Source organism: Haliotis asinina, chromosome 15 (assembly GCF_037392515.1).
Source record: "Haliotis asinina isolate JCU_RB_2024 chromosome 15, JCU_Hal_asi_v2, whole genome shotgun sequence".
NCBI classification, from domain to species: domain Eukaryota; kingdom Metazoa; phylum Mollusca; class Gastropoda; order Lepetellida; family Haliotidae; genus Haliotis; species Haliotis asinina.
In genome coordinates this window covers 37356345-37367754 of record NC_090294.1, presented here as the reverse complement: position 1 = coordinate 37367754, position 11410 = coordinate 37356345, and the positions used below count along the sequence as shown (strand labels likewise).

Here is an 11410-nt window from a genome sequence, read left to right as displayed (position 1 = left end):
TATTTTACTTAACTATAGTTCCCCCATATTTCTTGGCATAAAAATGGTCTGGGATTAACAGTATTTAGTAAAGTGCATAGAGCTACACTGGTGGAGATTTCGTTCAAACAATATGGTGAATCTCATTTTGGTGGTCATGCTCGTTCTTGTCAGACACCTGGATCATTTGTCACGATATGAATAACGCATTAACGACAGTTAATAACATGACAATGTTGACCTACATACAAACCACCCCATGGTAGTCCCACCCGTGAAAATCCTTGTTAGAATTGTGGTCTCTAACAACCCATGCTTGTCGTAAGAGGTGACAATGGTCATACTCGCTGAAACCATGACACCTCCCCCAGGTCGCTTGCGAAGATCGATGATCATGCTGCTGATCACCGCATTGTCTGGACCAGACTTGATTATTTACAGATCACCGTCAGATAGCTGGAATATTGCTCAGTGAGGCATAACACTAAACTCCCTCACTCACTCACCTACTCACTCACTCGTATCAGTCTCACTTTAAAGGCTTTGGTCGTCTGTTAAGCGGGTAAAATAATGACAGAAATACCTTTTTTCCACGTTGGTTTGGTACTGAGTCATAATCTTGTAAATTGTGTTTTCTTGTCACGCCGAAGCCCCGGGTTCGATTCCCCAAATGGGTATACAGTTATTTAAATCTCCTGTCACCTTTATGTCACCCACCAAACATCACTTCCAGTAGAATCATAATGGAAAGAGTGAGTGAGTGAGTTTAGTTTTACCCCGCACTCAGCAATATTCCATCAATATGGCAGCAGTCTGTAAATAATTGAGTCTTTGCCAGACAATCCAGTGATCGACAGCAGGAGCATCGATCTGCGCAATTGGGAATCGATGACATGTGTCAGCGAGCCTGACCACCGGATCCCGTTAGTCCCCTCTTGTGACTGAAGACGTTACTGAAGATCAATATTCTAACGCGGACCTTCATGGGTCCAGATGGATTAAAGGGATCTATGAAATCCATACATAGGTCGAGTAGGATTTTACGTTAAGCTATATTTACGAAACGTTTCGTCCACGTCACACGTAACCTTTCCATCAATGGGAATCGAACACGGTTTTAATCGAATACGCAACCCACTACCTGACCCCAATCACTATGGAAAGCGTGTCTGTTCTAAGGTTTTCGGGAACACCTTTATCTCCTTTTTCAAAACAGGTACATCAGGTCATTTATTTTTTGGCCACTCGAGAAAAGTTAACTGGTTTCACCCACTCACTAACTCTTGTTATGTTGTGGTGCAAATACTACAAATTTGAAAGATAATACCCAGCATTGTTATATAGAGTGCGATTCCTCATCGAGATTGATTAACATGTACATGTCGTTCCTCCAAACGTAAGGATGGTTTGGGTAACCTAAGAGCTATAGCATTTGGTTGTCGTGACGAAGATAAGAGTTCGCCTTGGTACAGCATGTGGGTGAGTGAGTTAGGTTTGACGCCGTCTTGGCAATATACCAGCTATATCACTGTTGCGGACACCAGAAATGGGCTTCACACATTGTATCCATGAGGGCAATCGAACCACCATCGGTGTGACGACAAACGGTACCTCACCACCGCTTCCGTCATGATTCAAAATTCCTAATGCTAAGGCTAGCGGCCAAAAGAAACGCCTCCAAAATAAACATGACTGTGTCATTTGTTACAATAATTGTCAGTCTGTTTGTAAATAATTACAAACGCATCTCTCGACGCAACATGTGCGTACTTGCACTTGCATTTCGTATTTCGTGAAAACAAAGTAACGAATTTACACGAATAAAATGGAAACTGTGCACCCGTATCAAATTAGGGTATAAACGCTAACCAGGTTTATACTCTTATACCAATCGATTGACAACCAGGAACATGCCTCGTTTAACAGCAGAGCAGAGAGAGAGAAGTCGGTACGTTACAGATTGAACAGACACAAGAGCATGTAGCTAAGACGATGGGTTGTTGCAAATCCAAAATCCCAGCAGAGTAAGAGAGAAGTCGGTACGTTACAGATTGAACAGACACAAGAGCATGTAGCTAAGACGATGGGTTGTTGCAAATCCAAAATCCCAGCAGAGTGAGAGAGAAGTCGGTACGTTACAGATTGAACAGACACGAAAGCATGTGGCTAAGACGATGGATTGTTGCAAATCCAAAATCCCAGCAGAGTGAGAGAGAAGTCGGTACGTTACAGATTGAACAGACACAAAAGCATGTGGCTAAGACAATGGGTTGTTGCAAATCCAAAATCGGAAGACTTGTCACACGTCTGACTGGCAGTGCTGCAAACAACTGACAATATTTCACTAAAGTTTAATTTAGATGGGTTGGACAAGATCTATACATATTCTAGCACTGGTTACAATGCTCCAATAGCCCAGCCTAAATTCGTCAACAAGAAAGGACACTATTCTACGGTATTAGTCTACACTGATTTTATTTTCCTGGCGAAGGTGGTGTAAGCATATGAGGGCCCGGTGGTGTCAACATTCCTGGACCGGAAGTGACGGGGCCTGGACCGGACGTGATGGGGCCTGGACCGGAAGTGATGGGACCAGGACCGGAAGTGATGGGGCCTGGACCGGACGTGACGGGACCGGGCGTATTCCCAGAGCCACCTGGAAATAATGGATTCATTATCACGCATACCGACAAAAAATAATCAGCCTTTTTAGCTTCAGTTATAATGACAGAAGGAAAGCGAAAGTAGAAAAAGAAAGATTACTATTCTTCGAACTGAAATCGTTGTGTGTATTTTATCACATTTATCACATACATTGTACAAAAAAAAACAACTAGGTCATATATCCCAGTCACTGACAATCATGCCACTTCATACAGGTATAAGGATGGATAAAATATTAGATTTGGGGATGGTCCATTTAGGTTAGAAGTAGCCTCCCCATATGCTCCATTTGTACACCATTCCTAGTTTACCAGGGCGGTGAGATACTCCAGTGATAAACGTGTTCGCTCGTCATGCTGACGACCCCGGTTCGATTCCTCGTATGTGTGAAGTTCATATCTGAAGTACCTCGCCTTGATATTGCTTGAATATTGCTTAAATCGGCGTAAAAAACAAACTCAAACTCACTCACTCACTCACTCACTCACTCACTCATTCCATTATCAGTGACCCCCTTGTCGATTTTATCTAAATTTATATTAGATCCCGAATCATGCAGATTCTGGATGTCTTCTGCTTCGCATCCGGTGCTGTTCGGTGGTTTGGTACACAGTGGGATAAGTCATATGACTTGACAGGCAACTTGGGTTATTCGGGGTAATAAAGTGTTGTTTGGGCGCGCTTTTGCCTCATTGTGGTGTGGGGTATTGCAGGCTTTGAGCATGCCCCATTGTGGTGTGGAGTATTGCGCGCTTGGAACATACCACATTGGTTCCTTGTACGCATAAGGGGCGCAACTCTGTGCGGACAGCTCAAAAAGTAAGACCACTTCACGTGTTGCGTCACATTTCACATCTAATGGTGCCTACCCCCACAAGCGTTGCAGGATTTGGCGCAGTGATCCGCCACCCAGAGGGCATATTTCTGGTCGGTGCAGACATCTTTTCCATACTGAGCGCAGTTGGGTACTTTGTCTATGCAAGCAGGGGGTGGGGTAGGGACACCTGAAATTAACGGAAAATATTAGTGCCGGTCTTGGCATGCAAACTGCGATATCAATATCAAAAGTTACGACGATATGAAGCTGCGGTATGATACGAACCCCGATATAAAGGTGACGATACGATACTTATCACGGTACTAAAATCTTTAATTCTAACACCAACTATAAAACACCTTGAGATGAAGTGTCAATGCAAGAAACGTAAATTCAAAAGGTCACATTAGACACTAAAAACAAGTACAAAATAACTAAAACATAAAACTGTTATAAACGGAAAGCATAAATAAAAAACATGTTTTATATATGCATGTTGCTGGATGCCGTCACTGCAAGCACATTATAGAATGAAATCTGTGATGATTTATAAAACAGTATATCTTGACAGATATCGCGTTGGTCGCAATATTGGAAGTTAAAGATCGATGTGTCGTGGCCCATTGAAGTATCGTATCGAGATACACGACAATGTAAAACTGTATCGACTCATTCTAACGGCGGTTCATGGATCGATTTATCGATGCGTATCGATGAATCGTCACACCACTAGTAAATAATACAAATTATGGATCTTTATACATGATTGATGTTTAGGAATACTTATTTATTCAGATCACTGGGAACGGAGGCAGAGAGAACTGGCGGGAGGAGAGGAAAAATGTTTTGAAGTAAAACATGTTTTCGACAATTAGAGTCAAATTTTTTACTCCGTCGGAAGATCTGAGCACAGCTCCATAAACCGCATCTGATAAATTTCTAAACAGTCAATCAGTTCTTCTAAATCTCGGCATGTTTGAGAGAAGCACTCAGACAAACATATCTGATATTTGTAGCATGTAGACGAGCTAAAACGACAAATTCAGAACGTTTGTCGCGTAACACCCTATCCAACAGTATTCAAATTATTTGAAAATAATAGAGACTAGACCAGACAGTCTAGTGACCAACAGCATGAGCATCGATCTGCGCAACTGGGATAGGATGACATTCACCAGACAAGTCCGAGGCCTTTCAGTCACCTGTTACGTCAAACTTTTCAAGGGCCATTTCAGAATATCGATCAATGAGACATTCTACAATATTTTGGTCGATGTGGTCACACTGTCCTTTCTATGAACTTTGAATCTGTTGAACTGAAGTGTTCCATTTATGCAAATCGCGTTTTCCCTATCAGGGGAGCATCAAAATTCAAACTCTAGCGTTAGATTCCCAAAGTAGGTTTACAGTTTCAAAGTCTCAAGCAATCAATCGATCGATCAATTAGTCCATCAATTTTTTTTGATTATGTGACCACAGAATATCACAGCGTTCATGAAGATCAGATCTGATACTATTAAGATCAGCTTAATCATTTCTTTTTAGCAGGCCTGACGTGGCGTTACCTCAAGAATCGCACTGAATGTTGGATGTAACAAGCAATCGTGCTATTTTCCCTGTTTTCCATCGACTGAATGTGTTACGTCCAAGCTCCTTTTTCAGATACGTACCTACACAAAATCCACAAAACTCCATACAGTTCTCCTTGGCCCAGGGGGCATAATTTCCTTGACAAGAGTCTCTTCCATACATTTTGCAGTTAAGTTTGTCCTTGCATTCTGAAACACATTCTTGTACAATTAGAAGGTAGAATGAAATGAGTTTAACGGGACGTACATTTCACATATGTCCCTTTAACACACGCAGTGGTTTGGCTGCTTGAAATTGTCTGGCATTATTCTGTTTATCCAAAGGGTGGTTGACAAGTTCTGAGACAAAAACTATAACAAAATGAAACGGAGAAACCGCACCCATGTTGGGAATAAGACCCTGGACTCGGCGTGACGAGCGAACGCCTTAACCACTAGGCTACTTCATCGCCACGTCAAGTCTTGGTAATGTTCAGAACTTATCAATTTACCCTCGTACCAAGATGGTCACATAAATCAACCATCAGCATGTTCCATTGTTTGATCACGTGATACCGAGAGTCACGCAGAGTAACATCGAGTACCCTAATATCATAAAGTCGATTGGTTTGGTATGGACACGGTATCGAACCAACAACCTTTCACTCTCGTTATTTGCATGAAATACTCTGACATGTTGCCCGCACAATACACATACCCCAATATAGCAATTCATCTTTAACAGTTCACTGAATTATGTTTTACAGATTAAGATGAAAATGCAACAGATAGGTGCGATGAACATTTAGAAAGTTGTCAAATGTACCATATGTCATATTTGGGATTACACTTTCTCAGTAACGTACATATTCCTGTAGTTGGGATGAATCTCATCCGGGAGTCGAACCTACGCCCTCAGTCAGACACCTAATCGCGTGAACACCACGTCAGCCGTCTAACTCGCGCAGCCACCACGACTTCCACACAAGTATGGAAGTCGGACAACTTATAGTCTAGATCCTTGAATACATGTACACATACGAGCGTACATTACAGATACAAGAAAATTTGGTGGCGTGAGTCCCATTTGGGATTCGAAACCACATCCTGAGAGTCAGACACCGGAATGGAATTTCGGTTGGGACTCAACCGAACAAATTTACTAGTATATGTTCTTTACTAAGGAAGTGCAATCCCAAATAGATCATGTCTTGCAACACAGAGAGTTCGGGTGATCCTAGCACAGTCAGGCAGGTAAGGCACACCATATCTTCAGGGCCCTCGCCCCCTCTACACGCAGCCTAGCGAATGGAACTTCTCCCAGGAAACGCTGCCTAGCTGAATCCGTCAAGATTCCTGAGAATGTGAAAGTTCCCTGTACTGTACCCAGATGCTGCGTTCCTGATGGAGAACTCGGGCATTCTATTGGCAGTGCCAAGAAATCAGGATGTACCAAATCGTGGGCACTCAGAACAATGATGAACCTGACGACAGTGTACTTGGAATACAAGTGAGTCTTTTCAAAAGTTCTCTCTGCATTTTGCATGTGTTTCCTGAATCTTACCAATCACATTGCTATCAAAATGGACTGAAAATCCAAAGACTAAATTATTGCTATTGTTGGAAAGACTGTCATTACTATTATTAGCCCGCTAATGTTCATTTTATTACACTTTACTCACGAGTAGGAGGTATAGGTGTTGTCTGAGAGTCTTTCATTGCGAGCTCCGCAGCTGCAATATGTGAAACAGTGCATATTTATGCAATGTATACACCCAGATTTTACATTTATGCCTTTTAATGGGTAAGTAACAATAGGTGCATAATTTCATATTAGACGATATAGACGATATATTCAAATTAAAGTCAGTGCAACCATTAAATATCGGCCCGAGTGCAATTGTTGTCCAACGGTAGGCGTAGCCAAATAGTATTTAAGAACATACACATAGCAACTGACTTGGTACTATCAAGGTACCACAGAATCATTTCGATGTGTGAATAGAATTAGAAATTGTAGAAGTAGAATGTGAACATGTTTACCCAAATGAACAGAGTCTAAATATGTATCAATATTGGTCTACTGGTCTATAGTTTACCCACTGAGGCCAAGTGGTTCAATATATAGACCCACCTCTACAAAGTCAATAGAAAATATCAACATTTGTCTGGGAACGAAGTGGTTCCACATACATATCCATCTGAATATCCGTCTAAATATATTTTTCATATATATTTTTTCTGTACAGAGTCTATAAATACATCCGTATGGTCTGAGACAAGCTGGTTCAATATATACTGGACAAGATAAGTTAAGGATATTAGTATTTTATGTCTGATATTTTATCAGTATGTCAATGAATAAATACATCATTATTCATAATTTCAAAATATACATATGTCCCTAACAAATTTTGCACAGTATACATAGTTTACTCACTTATCTAGCGACAGAGTATACGAGAATGTCAACAATCGTTTCCCAGCAACTGGGTGAGTATGCTTACCCACCTGAACACAGTCTGCAATAGTACCGACACTTGTTTTGGGCCCACTGGGCGAATGTGGGGTCGCTACATGTGGACTTATCATACTGGTCACAATCACTGAGGACATCTTGACAGGGTGGTGGCGGTTTCGTTGGCCCTGGATAGCGAAATGGTGCTTTTGTACCAAGGGAGGTGAACAAGGCAACTTACCAACCGGTTAACTGCATATTAACCCATCACCCAGACCTGGAAAAACTTATAACAATAGGAACCCATCTCAAGTCTAGATTGCCTCATCTCAAGTACCTTAGAACTCCATTGGGATGTTGAACATTTTGTAATGAAGTAGATATATGTTTAAGGCTATTAAAAGCTTATACATACACACACACACACACACACACACACACACACAAAAACAAACAAACACAAACAAACACACACACATACACACACAAATACACACACACACACACACACACACACACACACACACACCTACGCACAAAGGCGCTTCGACTCTAAAATGGTATTAATATCATATAGAGTTCAAATGCCTCAGCAAAGACACAAGTCCTTAGATCTGATTTAAAAACAGTTAAATCTGGTTGAGTTCTGAGGTGAGATGGCCGATTGTTCCAGAGATGAGGACCAGTCGTCACGAGTGACCTCTCACCATATTTTTTTGTCTTAGTACAGCAGTGTAACGGTGAAACAGTCTTGGACTAAAGGTCTCCCAAACATGCCCCTAAATTTAAAATCGAACAGGTTGCCTGAGAACTTGTGAAACCCTCAATACATCAGGAAGTAACTGTCCATCTTTCAACGTATTTTTGCACATGTGAGAGCAACATGTATTGACATTGAAATATGTCTTATATAAGTGATGCAAATTCTATTTCATATCATGGTGTTTTCAGAAATAAAACGAAATAAAAAAGTATTTAATAAAAACCATAAACATAAATTTGCAAGGTTGATTTTTATGAAAGCAAAAGTAAAACTTTTATGCCATAAAACATTTCTGTAAACTTCATTGAAAATAAAGTATACTCTAAAAAATCAGTTAATTTAAACAATAAACACAAACGTTCCCGAAACGTTAGATGACAGAGCTTTTAATCCTAAACCGCAGTATCCACATCAAGTGCATCCCTATCGAAAAAACAGTTCTGCTTTGAATATTTTCAGCGACTATCAAGCATGAGTGAATATTTTGTTACCTCTCTTGCCCGCTCTTGTTTTATTAAAAAAAAAAAACTTCTGCTCGCACAGTAATCCAGCTCCATAAATCAAATCAATTAATCTGAAATCTGAACACGCTAATGTGCCAGTATCGAAGTAAACTCGTGAAGATGCTGGTTTTCCATGCTTGTCGTAAGAGGTGACTAACGGGATAGGGGTGTCAAGCTCCCAAACTTGATCGACACATGTCACATGTCTACTGCGTAGATTGACGTTCATACTGTTGATCACTGGATTGCCTGGTCCAGACCATTCACAGGCCACCGCAATATAGATGGAATATTGCTGAATGCGGGGTTAAACAACAAACCAACCAATCAATAAGTAGGGAAGTAGATTTATATTATCGAGAAGCTTAAAGCAGGATACGAAATGCATATGCAATTTCTGGGAAAGCATGTTCTTACTTTGTGCCTATTTTGTGACTATTTTAGACAGTCTAACACTATCGTGTCGAAGTTGAAAGGAAATACCTCGAGTTATCCATGGTTCGAACAAACAGCAGCTGGATAAGGAATACGCAACATAACATTTCACTTCGAGACAAGCGATGTTCTACTCATAAACATTCGACACAACCGCGTTGGCCTGTATGTCGACAGAGTACCTATGCATATCTTGCAGGTGTTGTTGCAGTTTTCCGTTGCCCATGCTAAATACTTTCCCTTGCAAGATTCCTCCGGAAATACGTCACAGTTGGGAAGTTTATCAACACATGCTGAAACAGATAATGGCGCAAATGTATTGTAACCCCTGAGAATTGATCTTCAGTAGCCCGTGCTTGTAAGAGGCGAATTACGGGATCGGGTGGTCAGACTCGCTCACTTGGTTGACACACGTCATCATTTCCCACCAGCGTAGATCGATGCTCATGCCGTTGATCACGGGATTATCTACTCCAGACTCGATTATTAACAGATTGCCGCCATGTAGCTGAAATACTGCTGAGTACGGCTTAAAACTAAATTCACATGCACTCATGTTCATCATGCGGATGAATCTTTCATCTGTCCCGATAATACTTATATCTACGTAGGCGATGCTACGTTGTTAACAGACTTTGGATATATTATTCATCATACCACAAATCAAGGTTGGTCGTCAAGAACTTTTTAATTAAGCTAGATGTAACATAAAACTGTCTGGTAACGATTGTCCTGAACTGGTTCCCAAATCGATAATTCGATCCATGATACGTTCTCCGAGTTAAACCAAGATAGCATATACGTAAATTGAGCATCAACAGCACAGAGGCAAAGCATCGTCTGTGTTGACTTAAGTATCTTATACGATGCTGAAAGTATCGCCTACGTTGATGACAATATTATCTATTTTATGGATATATGATTGAGGATCTACGTCGATTCTGGAAAAGTGTCAGATTCTTGCTCTCATGATGTTGTTGTTGATGATGATGATGATGATGATGATATGTTTAGCGCGCCATTTCGAGGTTAGATATATTGATCAAAGCGCGCAATCTGATCATTATTACACTGGATGGCCCAAGCTGACCGTTAGACGTTAGAAAGTTAATAGATTCTTAATAGAAGGTAAACCTTATTTCACCGGGTACCCAATTACTACTGGGTGAATAGGGGAATTTTGAACATACTCACTTGCCTACGGTGAGACTCGCATGCATCGCATGTGTTCCTTTAGGGGCAGGAAACTTTCAACGGTCAGGCTGTCACTCTCGGTGAGCCTTCTGCTTTCATATCCATCAGTGTATTTCAAAACAAAACGTTCGTTTTCTTAACAAAATAGGCCATAGTTTTGTTTCCAAAGATGACGATAGATCTGTAGTATGTTCTGAATATTATACATAATTCAAGCCGATTCTAGCCAGCCATTAAAATTTACAATATAATGTTATGTTTTCGAATGGATTTATATAATCATGTATACACATATTCTATCCGAATGCCTTGAAGAGACTCACTCACGGAACAGAACAGACCAGGCTGGTGGGGTAGGCCAGTGGTTAAATGTCACGCTCGTTACGCTGAAGACCCGGGTTCGATTCCCTACCTCGACACAACGTGTCCATTGCAGGTGATACTGGTGGAATATTGCTAAAAGCGGCATAAAACAATACTCACAAGATAGACCAGCTCACTGCCATATACGTCGGTTAAAGTATCAACCCCATCACACTCACCAATAATAAATATCGTGATGGATAAGGGTTCGAACCAATGGCAGAAAAGGTTTCAGAGTACTCACTTGGATCAATCTGAGCGCTTGCAAAAGCAACGACGGCGGCAGCGACGACAAGAGACAACATCTGTGCACCGGTTATACAACAACGTAAACTAGTCGACAGATAAAGCAGTTGAAGTCGTCTCCAAAACAGCTGGTCCGATTACATGAACTAACTTATATACTCTTCAGTTTTTTCTTAGCTCAAATGACGTAACTCATATCTGTGGAAGATCTGCCGTTCCTTCAAGATTAGGCGGGAATTAGTAACGTCCTAAAAATCGTTGAATGAATTAATTTCCCAATATAGTTTTTAAGCTTATTGAATTATTTTTACTTCTGTTTGGTAATGTTAATGAACAGATATCTGTCTTTAAGCTGTAAAGATGTTTTAGTAACTCAAACAAGGTTCATATGATTCATATTGTTATACTACGATTGAAACA

General features: G+C 40.8%; 1 protein-coding gene across 1 annotated transcript; it reads right to left on the bottom strand.

The window, feature by feature from the left end:
* Positions 1–2437: 2437 nt before the first annotated feature.
* Positions 2438–11154, bottom strand: LOC137266085 (uncharacterized). Its single transcript, XM_067801587.1, has 7 exons — positions 10989–11154; positions 9370–9480; positions 7540–7674; positions 6711–6761; positions 5131–5238; positions 3513–3647; positions 2438–2635 (listed from the first exon to the last, which is right to left on the bottom strand). Exons 1-7 carry the CDS (start codon positions 11047–11049, stop codon positions 2454–2456), a joined length of 783 nt encoding a protein of 260 aa, XP_067657688.1. The 5' UTR covers positions 11050–11154; the 3' UTR covers positions 2438–2453.
* Positions 11155–11410: the final 256 nt, after the last annotated feature.

Excerpts from the sequence above, each read along its gene's own strand:
- LOC137266085 (XM_067801587.1), bottom strand. The coding sequence starts at position 11,049 with ATGTTGTCTCTTGTCGTCGCTGCCGCCGTCGTTGCTTTTGCAAGCGCT. Across the intron at positions 5,239-6,710 it reads AACACCTATACCTCCTACTC|AATGCAAGGACAAACTTAAC; the intron begins GTGAGTAAAGTG and ends AATGTGTTTCAG. Across the intron at positions 2,636-3,512 it reads ATCCTGCAACGCTTGTGGGG|GTGGCTCTGGGAATACGCCC; the intron begins GTAGGCACCATT and ends CATTATTTCCAG.